The 19,674-nt window shown below is 61.2% G+C and overlaps 1 protein-coding gene across 1 annotated transcript in view; it reads right to left on the minus strand.

The window, feature by feature from the left end:
- Positions 1 to 19,674, minus strand: part of TMEM132C (transmembrane protein 132C) — a gene marked incomplete at its 3' end in the record, with an annotated part of 180,460 nt that overhangs the window by 47,372 nt on the left and 113,414 nt on the right. The window contains exon 3 of the mRNA XM_084253164.1: positions 5,632 to 5,778. Within this exon, the coding sequence (XP_084109290.1) occupies positions 5,632 to 5,778 (147 nt within the window). The remainder of the gene's footprint in view (positions 1 to 5,631; positions 5,779 to 19,674) is intronic.

Raw genomic sequence — 19,674 nt, forward strand, 5'->3', positions numbered from 1 at the left:
AAACAAACAAATAAATAAAAAACATGCCTCTATTAAAGAAAAAAGACTTTAAAAAAAAAAAAAAAAAAAAAAAACAAAACAAAACCCAAAACGTATTCTGGCTTCTGCAAAGAGGAATCCCCGCACCGGGGTGAGTTTCTTGCGAAGGACAAGGATTGGAGGCACGAGGGAGTGGCGGCTGTTCCCTGCCGGGCGGTGGTGCTCACGTCTAATGTCTTTGAACGTCCGTTTCGCCACCTGTAACATGAGCTCACACCCGCGGCCACGTCCAAGTCTCAGAGGTTTGCAGAGACGAGCCAGGGACATGCACCCCCTGAAAAGCTGCTGCAGACCCTAAACCGCGCGAAGACACAGGCCTCTGTGGGACTCGCGCTTGCGTCTCCCCACTCAGTGCCGGCTCCAGCACCCGGAGCTGATGTCAGCACCCCGGGGTCTGCGGCTGTCTCCTCCTCCTGTCCCCCTTCCCTGGGCACTCAACCCCAAAGGGGTAAGGGGCCCTCCCAGCTTCTCTCCAGGAGTGTGGCCGCGTGGGTGTGCTTGCCACCGGGGTGGCAGAGGGTGTGGCCTCTGGGCTCCTTGTCTGGACAGCGCTCGGCCTCCCTTCGGCCCCTCCCCAAGGGCTGGGGTTGGCGGTGGTGGCGCGCCATCTTGGATTGTATCCACCTCAGCAATGCCCAAGAGAGGTGGGCAACGAGGTGGAAGGTGTCTGGGCACCCGCTACCCCTGCAGGCCAGAGAGCCTCCCCAGGCACACGCCCACACAGAGGAGAACTCAGCTTCTGTCTCGCTGGGTCAGTGGCTTGGGCGGGGCTCCCTCACCTGGGCTGACCCTTTCACCAGAGCCAACCCCACTCGCAGGGGGCGCAGGCGGCGCAGACAGAGACTCGCATTGTCTGTCTTGGCACAGAGACGCGGCGGGCGGCGCTTCCTGGTGGAGAGCCAGGGAGGGTTCAGGTGATGCGCTTCATCCTCAAGCCTCACCGCTTCCTCCCCGGGTGGAAAATTAAAAGCATGATGGACGAGGTGTCTTTGCCATTTAGCTGCCCTAGTTGGCACACCGCTGGCGAGGAGACGCTCACGCGCGAGGGAGCGGGTGAGGAGTGATAAGGGCTGCTTATGAAGAATCAGCGTGAGGTGGGAAACAGCAGGAGGAAAGGCACCCGGCGACCCCGGGAAGGCGAGCAGGCCCGCCGCTGCGCCGCTGGGGAGGGAGGCAAGGGGAGGGCTGCTGGACTGGACGAGTTCGCAGGGGTCAGATTTCTCCCTCCCTGTGGAGAGCTGCCCCTTTCCTCACAGCTTTTCTCCTCCCTCTGATACAAGCTGCTGTGACTTCCCCTGGAAAAAACCCGAAAGTATGTTCCCATCTTAGGGGGTTTGAGCTTCAGAGTGGCGGGGCCAGGCATCGGGGTCCGGGCAGAGCAGTCCACGTCTCTGGCCTGGAGGACGACTGCTCCCAGCAGAAGGTGGAACAGACTCAAATTCTGATTCTGACCCGTGAACTAGTGTCCTTCCGGTAAAGACAAAAATACTTCCCCATGTTCTGGCATCCACTGCCTCCCGGTCCTCCCTGTCCCAGGGCTGGGCTTCTGGGCACTGGTGCAATCATCTAGGGCCACTGAGTGAGAGCGCCAACTTGGGCCACTGATCTTGGGTCACTGAGTGAGGCCGCCATCTTGGGCCACTCAGTGAGGCCGCCATATTGGATCATTGAGTGAGGACGCCATATTGGATCATTGAGTGAGGGCGCCATCTTGGGCCACTGATCTTGGATCACTGAGTGAGGACGCCATCTTGGATCACTGAGTGAGGGTGCCATCTTGGATCACCGAGTGAGGATGCCATCTTGGGCCACTGGATGAGGACGCCATTTTGGGCCACTGAGTGAGGGCACCATCTTGGGTCACTGAGTGAGGGTGCCATCTTGGGCCACTCGGTGAGGACGCCATCTTGGGCCACTGAGTGAGGGCACCATCTTGGGTCACTGAGTGAGGGTGCCATCTTGGATCACTGATTGAGGGCGCCATCTTGGGCCACTGAGTGAGGGCACCATCTTGGGTCACTGAGTGAGGACGCCATCTTGGATCACTGAGTGAGGGTGCCATCTTGGATCACTGAGTGAGGGCGCCATCTTGGGTCACTGAGTGAGGGCACCATCTTGGGTCACTGAGTGAGGGTGCCATCTTGGGCCACTCGGTGAGGACGCCATCTTGGGCCACTGAGTGAGGGCACCATCTTGGGTCACTGAGTGAGGGTGCCATCTTGGATCACTGAGTGAGGGTGCCATCTTGGATCACTGATTGAGGGCACCATCTTGGGTCACTGAGTGAGGACGCCATCTTGGATCACTGAGTGAGGGTGCCATCTTGGATCACTGAGTGAGGGCGCCATCTTGGGTCACTGAGTGAGGACGCCACCTTGGATCACTGAGTGAGGGCACCATCTTGGGCCACTGATCTTGGATCACTGAGTGAGGACGCCATCTTGGATCACTGAGTGAGGGCGCCATCTTGGGCCACTGATCTTGGATCACCGAGTGAGGACGCCATCTTGGATCACTGAGTGAGGGCGCCATCTTGGGCCACTGATCTTGGATCACTGAGTGAGGCCGCCATCTTGGATCACTGAGTGAAGGTGCCATCTTGGGCCACAGGAGCAGCACAGCCTCTGGTGGCACCAGAGCAACTGGAAAGAAGCAGTGTGGGCTTCTGATGGTCTTGTAGAATAGACCCACTCTAGATGCTTATGTGTCAGGAAAATAACATTTCCTTTAATTTACATAAATAAAATAAATTAAATAAATGTTTTTTATAGACATGTGATCTATACCCTAAGAAATACCACCCTCATAGTGGGTTCTTCAACACTACACACCTGTTATTCCTAACACTGACCAGTGTGGAAAGTGTGCTTATTTCATTACTTTCCAACTTTTCAAACAATGAATTCCATGAGGTGCAAGCCTAGCTTTCTCATGAACCTTGATGTGTCCAGTGTCTGGCAGACACTCACTCATCTGTTTACTAAACATACACAAAAGTTCAGGCTCCCACTCTGAGACTCTCTAATCAGGGTTATGTGACCAGAAGTTTCCTTGCAGTCAAGGTGAACAGGCTTTCAGAATACAGCACCTGGACAGTCCTTAGTTCCCAAGCCCTTGGGGAAGCGTCTGAGCCTTTCTGTCCCCTGCAGGCCCTGGGGCCCATGCGGCAGCCTGGCAGACATGTCAAGATGAAGGAAAGCTCTATTTCCTCACGACTAGGAAGCTTCAGGCTGGGCAAAGCTGTGAAGCTCTTGCCAGCTGGAAGGACATCTTCAGAAAATGCGTTTAGGGTCGGCAGTGCTTCCACAACGCGGCCATAAACAAACTGCTTCGTAAACCCCTGACGGGAGGAACACCACCTCCCGCTCATCGCACTGCTGAGAGGGCTGGGGGGAGGTGCTGGGGGCAGCGTGGAGGGTGCTCCCGCTGCAGCCCCTTCCAGAGCCTTGGGGTTCCCATCGTGGCCCGCGGGGGGCCATCCTCCCAGCCCACACCCACTCCGAGCTGTCCCTTTTCTGACAGTGGCCTCCTCGTGCTAACTCGGGGTGTCTTAACAACATTCGCTCATTTCAGTCGTTCAGAAAACCTCCCTTCAACCCTTCACAGAGGCGCCTCTGGCCCGTGTCCTCCTCCGTAATCTGGAGACAAGATAATTCAGCTCAACGTATGGTTGCAAAGACCACGTGTGTGACTATCCTCTTGGCTAGTGCCTGAGTCCCTGCTCTGTGCCAGCAACTCACGGGAGCCGTGAAAATACAGATGTGGCACGTCCCGCCTGCCTTCACGGGGCTCACACACCTAGGGTGGGGGGCAGGCGGAAAACACACACAAAGGCAATTTCACTCTGGCAAGTTCTAGAAAGAAAATGAAACAGGTGATTGGTGGGAGCGGCCACAGACAGCCTCTCCGGGAAGACGACATTTGAGCTAGAACCTAAAGGGAAAAGATCCAGTCCGAGGGAAGAGCGGATGCAGAGGCCCCAGGGCAGCAGCCAGCGTGGCTGTGCGGTGTGCGCAGGGTGGTCAGTGACGAGACACTCGGGAGGGGGAGCTGGGGCCACCCAGGGCCTGGAGGTCGTGGTCAGCTGCAGAGGCAACCATCCCCTGGGACATGCTGCATTGCAAAAACGGAGTCTGTGTGGGGTCAGCGGGGCTCCCGAGACCCCCACTGGCCGCCGCAACCCAACCCAGAAGTCGGATCCAAGAGGGCAGAGCCAGGAGCCGGGACGGAGCGTCCAGTGGGGAATAGCCGTGACTCACGCCCGGGGGAGCCACGCGGCATCTCAGAGATCACGACGGGGTCAAGGAGAGTTCTAGAACTCGAACGCCACAGACTCGCCACAGTGAGTCTCCGTCTCCCTCACTCGGAGTGTCCTTCTGATGGTGACAGGAAGGGCTATTTACATACATAAATTCACCATTCATGACCACATTCACTTTTATTTGCATAATCAACGCTGATCTCCTGGGTTAATTAGACTTTACGTGCATTTGATGTGGGAGATTTACTCTGGCCTCTGCTCCTCCGCTATAACCAGAGACCCCAAGGGCATTTCTTAGGGTCTTCACCACCCATCCTTACCCCCATGTCCGACTAACAGTCCTCCTGGGGTAGGGACGGGGTGGGCAACCAGATGCTTGTGCCGGCTGCTCACAAGAGGAAGGGCTGCTGGGGGTTGAAAAAAGAGCTGAGTGTTTTGAAACAAAATGGAGAATTTTTCAGGCAGCCTCTCCCCTGAGCGCCGACGCTGTCAGGACACCGCGGGAGACGGCACCTGGAGCCCGGACAGAGGACGGGACGTGGGTTTCTAAGAAGTCCCTGGAGCCGCAGGGGGATCCCGGCTGCCTTCACTACGAGAATAAGCCTCGGATGGAGCTTAAAGCCCCAAATGCGGCTCCGGCTCTACCACCGGGTAGAAACCCGCGGCTCGGGCCGCGAGGCAGCCGTCACAGCGTGTATGAAGCGCATGTGATGTCCGACGTGGGTGTTTTCGATCGAGGTGAGAGGGGAGTAAGGATCCGAACAGGGGAACCATGAGACCTCTGGGAGGCGAACGGGCCGCCCAGGGCGGGGCAGACGCCCGGATGCACGAAACGCGCGTCAGCAGGGGTCGCGCTCGGGCGGGAGGACCCTGAGACGGGACTTCGGTCTTTGCTTACGTCTCCGGGCCCAGCACATGCTCTGCCGTGAGGGTGAGTGACTTTCATGCTCAGAAAACGGCTGCTCTAGGGAATAATCCGGACATCGGCACAGGAGCTCCCGACCTACGCGGCGCCGCCTCCCGCCTGGAATCCCCCACCAGCACCCCAGGGCGCTGCGCAGGGCGAGCCTCTCCTGACCCCAGGGGCGGGAGAGGACCCAGCCGGAGCCGCGGGGCCAGAGCGGGCAGGGCCCCGCAGGGCAGAGCCGGCCTCTCAGCGCTTGTCTGTTCCGGGGCCGCCCGGCCCTGGGGGCTGCGGGCCCGATGGTGCCTCCGCCAGGCCGCAGGGTGACAGCTCCGCGGGGCTGGCCTCCCTCCCGGGCGGGGGCCGGCGTGGCGAGGGCCGCCTGCCCGGCTGGCCGGCGGCGGTGCGGGTGCAGGGAGCCGCTTACCTGTTGCGCGCGCTGGGCCCCAGGCGCCGGCACACCAGGGCGGCCACGCTGTGCTTCCCGCCGCTCCCCAGCTCCTGCTGCACGTCCCAGAGCCGGGGCCCGCCGCTCCTGGCGCTCAGGACGTTCACCCCGTTCTTCACCTTGGCCCTGGGGAGCAAGCGGGCAGGAGAGCCACAGGTTAGCGAGCTGGCCGGCCAGCGCATCGGCCCTGAGCGGCCCTGGCGCCTTTTGCTTTTCCGGGTTTCTCACTGTGCTGGGGGGCTCCCGGGACGAGGGACCGTGGCGCTTCTGTCCAAACCTGGGTGGTGGGGGGGCGAGGGCCCTGGGCGTCCCCGGAGCCAGAGGGCGGCGGCTCTCCGTGGGGGCCGTCCTGAGGGACACGTGACCACGTCCGGGGCATTGTGGGGCGTCACGAGTGGTGGTGGGGGTGCTGTCTGGTGGACGGGACCGGGACGCGGCCGCACACCCCACAACATGCTCGCCCAGGCCACGGCGTCAGCGGGATGGGGTGGGAAGCCCCGTCTCCCCACTTTGCGGCTGTGGGGCCCTGTGGCCCCGTCCCTCCTCTGACACGGGAGGTAACACGAGCCGCCTGAGCTACGCTGCGGCAGCCACACAGGGGCAGGGCAGAGTCGGGCGCCCCCGGGACTGGCTGGTGGTGCCCTGCAGCTGGGTGGCCCCGTCCCCTCCGCGCGCTCAGCCCAGCGCACTCAGGGGCCAGGCGCCTCTTGGGGCTGCTGCCTGCTGCGTCGCGGCCTCGCTGGCCCTCGGGCTTCTCAGCGCAAGCCGATGAGCGTGCTCGCGGCCAGACACGGACAGAGCCACCCTCTGTCCACCCGGGAATGACAGGGACGGCGCTGAAAGGCCCCCCACCCCCAGCGGCGGGAGGCAGACCCACGCCCGCGGCGACTTTGGGGAACTGGAAGCTGAGGGGTGAGTGGGGAGAAACTTCCAAACGGGGCACCCTGTCTGGGTGCTCAGGCTCACCAGGGCCCCCCTCCTTGGGGTCGCCCCCTCCGAAGGTGGGAGGGGGGAGGACCCGCTATCCTTCTGCTTCTGGTTTCCAGGGTCTGCCGGAGGCATGGAAGAGGATCCCCCAAACGGAGCAGATGGAGGAGGACCCCGTGGCTGAGGTCCTCAGCCAGGGAGGTTCCGGCAAGGGGCACCTGCCCCCGCGTGCGATGCTGCATCCGTTTTGGAACAAGGAGGCATCGCAGCTCCCGCTGCCTCCGGGGACGGACACACGGACAGGCAGACAGGCCGGCGGCGCTTCTGGAAGCCCGCCTCGACGGCGCCATGCTCGAGTCAAGAAGAAGTTGAAAGAAGTTCTGCTCTCACCCCAGCTGCCCCAAAGCAGTCCCCGGCTGCTCACCCCAGCAGCTCCTGCATCCCCCGGAGCCCGGGCCGTGGCTGGAACAGGAGGTGGACCTGGTGCCATGACAGGGCGGAGTCCAGACTTGCTTCGACGCCACTGTGCTCACACGCTCTTAATGCCCGTGCAACATTCTGTGGCATCGCACACGCATGCAGACCGGGACCTCCTCACCACGTAGGGACACAGAACTGTCTCGTGCCGACACCCCGGGCTTGTGGACCCCAGCCCCGGCACCAGCAGGGCCTCTGGCCTGGGGTCTGGTCACTCAGAGAACGTTACCTGCGGTCGCCACCAGCAAGCCCTCATCTGACTCCTTAAACTACCTGCAAAGGTGCATCTTATGTTAGTGACTCACACATACACACACACACACACACACACACACACACGCACACGTCCTTGAGAATGGCTAAAGGCTGAACGGACAGGATGTCCAGCTGGTCACTCTGGGGGACCTGGGAGGGGGCGGGGTGAGCTCCCTGCAAACCCAGCATCCAAATGCAACCACCTCCCGGCCCGCAGGCCCCGGGCAGCCCACGCTGGTCTTCAGAAATGTCCCCGTCCGCCTTGGCCACAGGGAGACCTGGGCGCTGGAAGCCCCATCTCAGGCCCCTGGGGGCAGCCCAGGTCCCTAGCCCCTGCCTCTGCCTGCCCTGCCAGGAGACCCGCCTCGCGAAAGGACGCGGCTGGAAACTGGGTTTGCTGCTTCGGGTTTTGCGCAAGGCTCGCCGTCTCACTGAAGCCACAAATTGTTCTTTCCGCTGCACGGCTCCGGCTTCTTGCTGTCGTGGCCAGTGCGCCCCGCGGGGAGGAGGCTGCGGAGGCTGGAACGCCGACATCGCTCACGACGTGTTCCCCTGGGGCGCTTGCGGGTTCTGTCTGGCTCCGGGAGCCGCTGCTGCGGGAACATGGTCCCGGGCAGACGTTCGCCACGAGAGCCGGTGGAGAGACTCTGGGGCTGGAGGCCAGCCTGGGGGCGCCCGGCCTCGTGGCGGGAGCTGATGCTGGGCTGCCGTGTGTCCCTGAAACCCAGCGCTGTCCCGGCCCTGCAGACCGTGAGCCCCGGGTGCTGGGGACAGCCGCCGGGTGACAGGCCGTGGCCAGGGCGGGCGCCACGCATGGAGAGCCCCGGGGTCCTCAGACACCACTGGCATTCACCCTGTCCTTCACAACCCCGCCTGCCGGCAGCGCTGGACACCGGGTCACTCCCACTCAGCAGTGGCCAAGGCCCAGCATTGCTGGGAGAACCCCGTCCAGCCTGGGAAGCCCCAGTGTTGCTCGGGGAGCCCCAAGTCCTGCCTAGGGGAGCCCCAGGCCTGCAGGCCCACCTACATTTACAGATGCCGCTGCTGCTCAGGTAAACACCAAAGAAATGCACCAAAGAAACGCTCTTCAGCACGTGCTTGTCTCGGGTAATGCAGGAGGATTAGACGTTCCTTAGAGAAAACCAATACCGAGCAGAAGCCGCGGAGGCGGGAGTCTGGCTCCCACCGTCTCGGGGCAGCCCCGCTCTCCACGGGAGGTGCCCTCTCCAGAGCGCCGCGAAGCCACTGGGGCGGGGGTGCAGGAGCGCGAGTGCAGGGGTGGGGTCCCCGGGGACCTCTGGTCTCCGCTCCACGGGGAAAGGGAAGGTGGACCCGGCGCCATCCGGGGTGAGCTGTGCTTCCTCCCAGCTCCGGTGCTGAAGGGCCGAGGCCCGATTCCTCCGCATGTGACCCCGCCGGAGGGAGGCCGGTCGGTGGGGCGGGCTCTGCCGACAGGGCTGGGCTTGCGGGAGGGGAGGTGGAGGACGGACGGCGCCCATGGGAGGCCGGGGCAGACGCCGCCACCAGCTGGACGCGGCCTCCCGGCACCGGGGCACACGCTTGCTGGGGAGCCCAGGCGGATGGCAGCCGGGCTGACCACCAGCGTCAGTGTCAGAGCAAGGGTGGCCTGGGAAGCTGCATTTCTGCTTTTTAGACCCGAGGCTGATCCCCTCACGAGCGTGCGGGAGCCGTCGGGAAGCTGCGCCGTCCCAGCTACAAGAGACGGGCCGTGAACCAACCCGAGCGAATGCCAGGTCGGCCGCCGGCAGTGGCGGGGGAGGAGAGCTGGCAGAGAACGAGGAGTGGCCTGAAGTGGGGTGCTGCCACCCCACCGGCTCCCGTCTGAGGAGCGGGTAACCCTCGACTCAAAACCAACAGGCCCCACGGTGTTCCCTCCAGGTGCTCGCCACGGTGGGCGCGGACGCGCGTCCATCCAGGTGCCCACGGGGGCCGGTCCGGGAGCTTGGCCTGGCCACACCGCAGAGGCTTCTCAGCCGGCGGGCAGAGGAAACGTCGCCTCTTGCTGCAAAGGGGAGGGAGAGCAGGGAGTGACGCGTGATAAGGTGAGTCAGGTCGGCCGTTCCCGTGGCGGACGACCCGACGACGTGAAATAGAGAAACCAGCGGTCACTGATAGGTGATAGGCGACGCGAGAATTCTGAGGCGGCCGGGGGAGGACGGGCCTTTGGGCGAGCGGGGAAAACGACCCCCCTGCTAGCCGAGAGATCGGCCGGGCCCGCGGCCGCTGCCCTCCACCGCCGTGGCTCTGGCTGCGGGAGGAGGAAGCCCTGCCCCGCGCACCTGCCTGGGGGCGAGCTGCAAGGGGTGCTTGCTGGGCGGGAAGGTGCGGCGCCTGCACTTGGCTCTGCCACTGGGGTGAGACGTGTGGGCTAATATCCGCACTCGCCAGCCTCCTGCCGGCGGCCCTCCAAGGTGACCGGCGGAGGAAGGGGCCGGGGAGAGCTTTCAGGAGCTGCCTGGGGGTGAGCTCTGCGCGGACTCCTTGGGGCTTCCCCGAGGCCCCCCTCCACTGCCGACAGCCACCCGCTCCCTGTCATAGCACCGGAAACCAAGACAGTTAATATTTCTCTCTAAATGAGCTGCCTCCCCCTTTTTACTTCAGCAAAATTATTTCAAAGAGGAGCCGTAGATCATTTCCCAAATGCAAAACAGTCTAGTTTTCCTAAGCCCACATTAGCATCCAGACGCGATGCCACCCATTTTAAAAGTCTGTTCATGAATCTCATAAAACGGCCTCTTCCGCTCCGAGCATCCCACCTCACTCGGGAGGCATCGAGAGTCCCGGAATTTAGAATCTTCTCTCACAAGGGCAGCTCGTGTGCACAGAGCAGGGGAGGGGCCGGCGGCCGGGGGGACCCAGCGCAGGGGCCCGTCCACAGCCTGACCCGTGTCCCGTCCCCACGCGCGAGCTGGCTTCTGGGTCTCCGCACCCCCAACCATGTGATCACATCAGCCCAGCCCCCACCAGTGACTTCCTGAGCTGGGGACAGCTGCGCCGCTGGGGCCTTTTCCAGGCTGGAGCTGGCGCCCGCGACGCCCTCTTTGATCCCCACTAATGATGTGTCGGCAGGGACCTCGCCCGCCATGGGAGTGGGAGCCCCAAGGACCAGTTCTAGCTCCCCAAGCTCCTGAGCGTGTGTGCGAGCATGCGCATGGGCGCGCATGTGTGTGAGGCACGTGGGTCTGCACGCCTGTGAGCACGGACACCCCTGCCTGTCACAGGCACTTCAATTTCTTACATGAAGTACGAGCGCACGTGTGCACATGTATGTCTGTGTTTGCACACGAGTGTACAGGAGTGTGTACCCGTGTGCACAGACATGCACGCACATGCGTGTGGACTGCTGGAGCCCAGCCCTCGTCCCGAGTGGAGCGCTCCCAGCCTCCCGACGGACACGGTGGCAGCCGGCTCCTGCGCGGTGCGGGCACCCCTCTCCCCGGTCCCTAGGGGACCCTGCAGCCCCCACTGGAAACCGCCTCCGCTTGGCTGACCCTTCACTGCCCCCTTCCGGCTGCCACCTGAGCCGCCTCCCGCCTGCCTTTGCTCTTGGGGGCTAATGGCCATTTCTTTACCAGCAGTTCATCCCTAGTTGAGGTCCCAGCTCAGGAATCCTGCGATTCCCCAGGGGTGCTGCTGCTCCTTTGGGCGCCCGCGGCGTCTCCCCCACCCCCGCCCAGGCAAAGGGCTGTCTTCTCTCTGCCGGCGCGGGCGGGAGGGCCGGCCGCTCACACGCCCTCTGCAGTTTACGCCAAAGGAGCTGAGACTGAAGCCAGACCTCATGCCATTTCACTCATAAATAATTCAAGATCGTAAAACATAATCACTTCGCCATTGTCATACGGAACAAAATTAATAATTTCGTAGCGCAAACATTCCCCTAGTTCTCTCGAGGATGTTGTTTTACAGATTTGGCCTGCTCCCGTCAACATCCACACGCGGTGTCCGCACGGGATCTGCCGCGGCCCCCGGGCCCCGCCTGGCACTGTTCTCCCGCCTCTTTCACGCGGGCAGTTGATGGTTTTTGAAATACGAGGCCATTTGCCCCCCACAACACCGCACCTGGGCCAATCGTGGTCTCTGTGTCGTTGTTACTGTGTCCCTCTGGGCCTGTTTCCTTCCGGCTGGCTCCTCGGCGTGGCCGCGGGGCCAGGTCCAGTCCCCACGGGCTGGCGGGTAGGCTGGGCTGGGACTGCGTGGGGAGGACTCAGCTTTCATTGTGCTGCGTGCCGAGTCGGGGTGGGGGTCAGCCCCCACTGGAGTCCTGGATGGAACAATTTCGGGGGAAACTGCTGTCCTAAATCAGGCCTGCACGGACGGGGCCACAGACACGCCGCTGTGAGAAGCTATCTGGACACAGTGCAGGCGGCTGCGGCAGGATGGATCATTCTGGAAAGGGTCCAGATGTCAAGGGGAGCCTTAGCTCTGACTCTTAGAGCCCTGAAGAGCTCCAGCGGGTGAATGCAACCCTTGCCGCGTGGGGGTCTGTCCACCCAGCCCGGCGTGCCCAGTCTGGCGTGGGTCACGAGGCTCCGCCTGCCCCGAGCGTCACCCAAGCCTGCGCTGTGGCGGGGGGTCTCCAGGGCACCCCCTTCTCCGAGTGTGAGCTTGGTCAGATGAGGACTCGGTCCCTTTGCTCATTGCATATTTCCAGGGTCGAGAATAGTGCCCGGGACGCGTATTTACTGGTCACTGCAACAGCCATTTACTTCCATTTGGCCTTGAACAGGCCTTTCAGAGGAAAGACCCGAGTCACAAAGGCAGGCGGCTCTTCTGTGCTGGTGGACGCGAGGGCCAGGGCAGCCCCCTGCCGCTCTCGGCCAAGCGGCTGCTGGAGGTGGCCCTGGCACCTTGGCCGACGAGCTCCTAGCAGGCCGGGCCGTGCTGCCGTGGTTCCCGCACACGGAGATGAACTAGAGCCTTTCGAGGTCGGTGGCATGGCATGTGACCCCTGCACCGCGCCCCTATGGCTCTCAGGACACACACTCGGGTTCCGGGGCTCACCGGAAGCTCACTGCGGGTCCGCTCCCTTCACGGGCCGGCCGGGGGCCACGTGCAGCAGAAGCGGGCAGAGCAGCGGGGCCCAGGAACCGCATTCCTGATTCCTGCACTGCAGGGTGTTGTCTCTCGGGGGCACTTGCGCAAAATCGGGACCACCCTGGGAGTCCCTGACGGGGGACAGGTCTGAGGACTTGACGTCATGGACTGCTGGGGCGAGGGAAGCCCCAGGACGGGCCTCGGCGGGCTGGTGCCGCCGTGTTAGGCGGGCTCCGTGGTTCTGGGCTCATCACCGCCCTAACTCAAAGCATCTGGGCCAGGGAGGAGGCCGGCGGGTCAGCTCCTCACAGGAAGCGTGTCCTTTCCAAAGGACACCAGCTGGGAGGCTGGAGCCTGAAGCTGCTGGGGGCATCTGGTCTTCCTTGTGGAAATTTCCCGAGAAATGGAGGGAGAGGAAAACTCGTGCATCTTACTCCGCTGGAGTCTAATTGGAACCTGTGGGCTTTTCATCTGGAAGATGAGTCAACTTCCTTGAAAGAAATATGCCAATGTGAAACTCCGGCCCCGCTGCGCACGGACTCCACGCCCCTCTGCCTGGAGATCAGCGTTCTGTGTCCTGTCTCGGAATTTGATTCCTCTCGGCTCCTCATTTAAGTGGAATCCTACAGTGTTTGTCCTTTTGTGATGGGATGATTTAATTCAGAATTACGTCCTCACGGTGACCTGTGTTGCAGCATCAGTCAGAAGGCCCTTCCTTTTGAAGGCTGTATAATATTCCACCGCCCAGGTATACATTCAGTTTATTCACTCACTGCAGGAAGCGTGGGTTTCTTTTACTTTTTGGCCACGGTGCGTAATGCTGCTATGAACCTTGGTGTACCAGTATTTATTTGAGCCCCTGCCTTCAATTCCTTTGTGTTTATACCCAGAGGCAGACTGGATGGATCATTCAGTTTCCTTTTGCTTGAATAATTGGAGCTGGGGTTCTGGTGCAGGCAACCCAGAGTGCCCTATTCAGTACCAGTAACACCACGGACATCAATGGCAGCGAGGTTAACAGAATATCCTCAGGTAGAAACGTGACCCACCTTACCTAGAAGCTCATTTCAGCAGTCCTTTTGGACAGACATGACATAAATCAAACCTTTGAGAAGGGTGGACTTCTAAAACCTTAGGAATGGTTCTGACTATTCTGTTTGCACAATAAATTGGGGGAAACCATCACCACATAAATGGGGCAAAGCACAGAGTGAGGATTCCTTTGATTTTCTGAGCCGCTGGCACGTGCACCCAACCCCAGGACCTTTGCATGGACCCGCCCTCTTCCAGGAGCGCTTCTCATGCAGGTCTTTTTGTGTGATTGACTTTTCCGGATCAGTATTCTAGTTGCTCTTACCACTGCTTACTAACGGGAGGGATTTTACTTAGGGCTTTTAAATAGTCTTTCTTCCCAATCGACCACGAGCGCCATGAGGACGGGCACCTTGACTGCTCTGCTCACAGCCGTATTTTCCCAGGCAGACCCGGCGTCCCATTCGGCAGGAGGTGAGCAGCTGTCCCTGTGCTGCGGGGACTGTCACTGTCTCTGTGTTGAGCAAACAAGTGTCTGGGGGACAGATGGATGAAATGGGGGTGTGTGCGATGTGTGGGGCGCCACCATCTGTAGGGTGGTTCCCAACAGGTGGTCCAAGGGCCCCGAAACCCCCCGCCCGCCAGAGTGCCAGAGGCCAGCCCTGCTCCTCTCTCGCGGCCCGTGTTCTCAGCGCACCTCGGCCGCCGCCCCATGTCCCCGCTGGCAGCGCGGAGCCTCCAGTGCACCAGGTGTGCAAGAATGTGCAACGACTCCCATACGTGCTTTTATCGTGAAACAGTTATTTTCATAAAAATATGTTATTTACATGTGATGAGCTTATATTTGCTATTTACAGTGAACGATCACTTCTAGGTATTATCACCTTCATTTAAAAAAGCTCTCAGGTTTAATTTTTGGTTCTGTCAACGTGGATGTACATAACCCACATAAATGACTGCTTTTTGGGGTTCACAGTCCTCTCTGGGGGCAAGAAGGGCCACAGCAGGCGTCTGAGAGCCGCTGGGCTGGACAGTGGGTGAGGACATGGCGGTTCTGAACAAAGAGGAGGAGCAGGAGGGAACCCCACGACCAGAGAGGCATTCACGGGGCTGAGGGGAGACGGGCTGGGCTGGGCTGGGGCGCCACCACCGCAACCCCTCGGATCTGAAAATCGATGTCACAGTCAAGCAACATTAATGAGAGGCTCTCACAGAACACGGGCAGGGCGGGGAGAGACACTGGGGTGGGGAGCCGCCTGGGGCCACCCCAGTCTTGCTGCGAAGGCATGTGGGGTCTGGTCTGTGATGGGGGTGGACCCCGGCTTGCTACAGCAGCACCCTCCCCGCCCCCGCCCCTCTGAGTGCGGCTCAGCGCGGTTACAGGTGTGACAAGGGTTCGGGGAAACAACCCTGGGGGGCGCGACCCTCCGCAGGGAGGCAGGGAGAGGGCGTGGAGCCCCTGCTCCCCACCGGCGACCCTGGGCCAGGCCAGCGCATCCTGGCTGGTTCTAGAAACACAGTCTCACGCACATGCACTAGGGGCCCCCCCCAGGACTTGGGCACTTGGCACCGTCCCAGGCACGGGACACAGATGGACAACCGTCCCCTGGGGGGTCGGGGCAGGGGCAGTCACACTTGCAAACCCCTGTCTCGGGCGTGGGCGGACAGGGATTTCGCTCTGCCTCTGGCTCTGCGTTGGCCGAGAGACCTCGGGTGAGTGGCCTGAGCTCTGAACCTCGGGTTCCAAGTCTGTGGGGCGAGCCCCCCTCACCCGACTCGAGGGGGTCACGGGCCCAGTGGTGCACTGGCGAGGCTCGTGGCCCAGTGCTCACGCGGCGCCCCGGGAGGCGGCGCGTCTCTCTCACCAGTATCTCTCACCTCCAGCCCTCTGCGCGAATACAGGGGTTCGCCTGCAAAGCAGCCTCCTTGGGGGGTCGGCCCCGGCGCCAGGCCTTATGGGTGGAGAATCGTGTCTCAAGCGAAGACGACGGACGACAGGGACACGCGGGGGGCTCTCGCCCAGGACACGCTTCCTTTGAGGTGAGGGGAGCAGCTCTGCGCCAGGGCTGAGCCCGAGGCTGCACGCCCGGGTTCGCATCGGGGCTCGGCACTGTGGGACCCTGGACACATTCAGTTAATTCTCGGCCTCAGCGTCCTCACCTGCAAAATGGGCCCTGACAGCATCGCTCCGTAGAGAGGCCGACGGGGCAGCTGAGGGGGCCGTGGGCACGTCTGAACAGCCCTGGCCTCCAGGCAGGACTCAAGTTCAGCTTCAAACTAGATTCAAAGAGGGCTCGTGGGTGTGGGGGCCTGGGGGAGGGTGGCCGGCAGCCTGCAGTGATGGGACAGGGCGGCTCTGTACGGCGGCCGGACCAGACAGGGGGCTGGGCCGGCGCGTTCACGGGGCACAGCGGGCATCCATTATCTCAGCTCCACCCACGGGCAACGCACTAGAGGGCCGGGCAGCACCGTGGGTTGGAGCCTCTCGGGAGGAAGCTGGGGGAGGGGAGAAACCGGAGCCTGGGCTCCCGGGGATCAGGGACATGGGAGCAGAACTAACAGGAGGCCCGGCTTTCGCCCTCAAGGTAAGGAGAGCTCACGTCCACGCGGGCGCGGGCACCCCAGGGCTGCGGCCCCGCGGGAGGCCAGCGTGAAGGGAAGCAGGCGGGGCAGCTGAGGCTCGCCAGGAGCGAAAATAAAACAAAGACGCTTTGCCAGGCCCTGGCGTCTCCCGGTCAGGATGCAGCGGCAGACGCGCACGCGGCAGCGCCGGGGTCACGTCTTGGGGTGTCCTCAGGCCCACTCTAGCCGCCGTGCGGGACCCGGACACACTCGTGCTGAGAAGCGCCGTGTGGACCCGCCCGCCCTCCGCGCGCTCTCTCCTGGCTACGGGGCTGCTGATCACACCCGTGGGTTAACTGCCAAACAACGCTGGACCACATCGGAGCCCCGGTGCTTTCCATTCCAATCTCATTAATTGTCATCACATTATTTCATTTATGCACAAATAAATCGGTCGGTGGCCCAGAAAATACAAGCCTCATCCACCCAGGTCCAGAAAGGGCGGCGAAGCCTTCAAACCTTCAGAGCACATTTGTCTGTGCCCCATGAGATGTCAACTCTAATAAAAGAGAAAGGGCTGGAGCTTAGCCACGCGCCCCCCAGGGCGAGGACGTCGGGTCCCTGATTTCAACGCTCCTCCCTGGACCCTCCCAGGCGGCAGGTCCCCGGCTCACAGGCGTATTCTGCTCTTTGAGGCTCAGCACCTTTGGTGTCCGATGCAGCTCCTCCCCTGTGTGTCGGGACATTCCTCCCTGGCGGGACGCGAGTTCATGGGCATAAATTCAGTCCTCTGCGGAGGCTCCACCTCCGTGTGCTGTGCTCGAGCGCCGCGCTCGCAGCTCCCGCCCAGCTGCCCCATGTACCGGCGGAGGAGCCTGTTTCTTCGTTCCGTTGATGGACACCAGAGTTATTTTTGGATCTGGCTATTATGAATAAAGCTGCCATGGCCGTTTCTAGCTAGTCTTTTTGTGATTATCTTAGTGTCTTCCTGGGCTGTGTTGTTTCAAAAATTTATCAGTTAAAGGTACTTTCAGCTGCTAATAAAAGATGACTAGAGGTGGGGAGGCGATCACACTGTTAATTCTGTTACTTAGTGTTTCAAAGACTTAGTGTGTTCAGTCTCCTGTCTGCACAGCCTCAATGACCTTTGCACTGGCTTGAAGACTCATGCTCACAAAAAGGCTGCCACAGCTCCGGACAGCATCTCCTACCGTGCCAGGTGCAAACGCAGGAGAGATGGGCGAATGGCAGTGCTGAGAGTGCTTTCTATTCATGCTTCTCCCCCCTTGCATTTGCCAGAAGGGACCAGAAATGCATCACATTTCTGCCGCCAGCATGTAAAGAGAAAGTGGTCAGTAATGGCTGCTGTCCAGCCAACAAAGTCCAGCTAAGTTTACCCGATGTTAACCAAGAACTTGGCCCACACGCCAGGGAGCAAGTGACGTACACGGCAAGGCTCATGTCGCTGTGTGCATCAGGGCTGAACTCTGTCTTGGCAGTGGAGACACACAATTAAGTCATTATCTTCTGTTTTATTCTGCTGGGACTCAGGATCAGCCGACAGTCGGTCCCACTACTGACATATTTCATTCACATAATTTGTTTGTTGTCTGAGTCCCTCACCAGAATGGGGGGCAGGCAGCTCATCTGCCGTGTTCTCTGTCATGTCCCCAGAGCCCGGCACCGCTCAATAAGCATTTGCTGGACGAGCGAGAGCCGTCTGCCAGGGAGGACGAGGCCTCCATTGCCACGACGCCCAGTGTCCACCTCAGGGGCCCGGGAAGGCCCCGACTCGGGGTCAGCAACACTCTTCATGCTCGCAGCCGGAGCGCCGGCCCTGCGGGGGAAGCACCCGCATCTGGGTCAGATCCCGAGGACCGAGCCGATCCCAGCCCCGCTTCCTGCGGACGCCCGAGACTCACGATGAGATGCAGCCGTGAGGGAGGAAGCGCAGGGCCTCGCGTTTGGCTGAGTTTCTCCTCTCCAGTTCCCTGTCCCCGCACCACCGTCTCCTCCAGGCAGGTGGCCAGGAGCATGGACCAGGGCATGTCGGCAGGAAGGGGCTGGCCCACGGCAGAGGGCTTGCTCGGCGGGGACAGTGATCCCGCGATCACCGCTCTCACGCCCTCTGAACAAGCAGGGCTGGGCATGAGGGGGTCCCTCAAAGGGATGCTCTGCCCTTTCTGGCACCAAGAGCTCAGAGCCGTTTTCTTCGCGGGAGAGAGAAGCTTCTCCTCAGCCGCTTCCTGGCGGCCGGGGCGTTTCTGACGGGCCCGTCAGTTGCCTGGGAAGCGCTGAGCCTCGAAGCGCCAGGAGAGGGACGCTGCCTTGGGCTCCCCAGGTCAAGGAACACCACTGACCCATCCTCTCGGGTCACCTTCTCTCCATCACCTCCTCTCCTGGCCGCAGGAGGAAGCTGAGCCTTGGGTGCCCCAGACCTCGGGCTGCAGCCGTCGCCCGGGCCAGGCCTCGTGTGCAGCGTCTGCTCGGTCTCCTCGCTCCTGGCCGGGCTGGCGCCTGCTCCACTCGTCAGCGGGACGGGTGGGATTTGACTGTGTGTGGGCAGCAGTTTCTTTCTCCTTCTGCCTCTTTTTCCTCCTCCAGCTGCCTTTGTAAATAAACCATTTCACTTCCCCTTCCACAAAAAATAACGTGTGTGTCCGGTGACAGCAAAGCCTGGCGTCTGGGGACCGGCGATCTCGCCAGCCCCTGCCTCGCCCGTGTCTCCGTCCCTGCAGGGGTGCGAGGCCCTTATACCTGGGGGCGTGGACGCACCTGAGCAGCTGGCTGCCGCCCTCCTGGCGGACGGGACTAATGCGTGCCCCTGGCCGCGGGGCAGATGTGGGAGCACAGCGCGGCCCCTTCCGGAAGGCGGGGCGGCCGGGTGGAAGGCGCACTCGCTCCCACGCGGAGGGAGGAGGAGGAATCGCGCTTTCTCTCTGGAATGTGTCGGGGTTGGCATCGTGACCGTTGCTCTGTCAGCCGTCCCTGGCCCCTGCCCGTGGGGGGGACTTCGCGAGGAGGGGCTGTTCCCTGCGCACCCCGCCCCCAGCACCTCCCACTGCAGGACGTCGAGGTGCGCCCTCTGCCTGGAAGTGTTTCCGTGGGCACCGGCTCTCCTCCCTGCAAGCAGGTCTCTGCAAAGACCTGACATGAGCACCCCCGCTTGCCTCCCTGTCCCCTCTGCAAGATGCTCCCTCCTGGCTCCTCCGACTTCCTGCTCACCGCAGATCTAATCACTAATGTGCCATTTCCCCACCGAAGACCAAGTCCACTCAGAGGGGGACTCAGCAGAATCAGGGTCGCGCGAGGCTTGGCCACCACGTTCAACGTATGTGCCTGTCCAACGAACTTGAACGGGCAGCCTAAAAAAATCACATGCTCCTGGCTTCTGATTTTCCAAAAAGAGAGACCTGAGGAGTCCAAAAAGCCTCTTGGGTCCCCCGGATGAGTTCTAGGGAGTAGACACCCGCTGGTGGGGGTGCACACGTGTCTCACATCCCGACTGCAGTTTATAGGGCTTATCTCCAGACGAGCGTAGACACCGACAGTGGGGTCTGCAGAAAGCAACTGCTGGAGTGACTGTAAAAAACATGTCATTAATTTTAGGGCTTGTCTTTGTCGACTCACATTGGACGGTTTCTAGTGCTCTATTTTCTTTTTTAAAAGTAGAGTCATGAATTTATTTTTTTAAAGATTTATTTATTTATGCAT

Source organism: Talpa europaea, assembly GCF_964194135.1.
Source record: "Talpa europaea genome assembly, chromosome: 14".
NCBI classification, from domain to species: domain Eukaryota; kingdom Metazoa; phylum Chordata; class Mammalia; order Eulipotyphla; family Talpidae; genus Talpa; species Talpa europaea.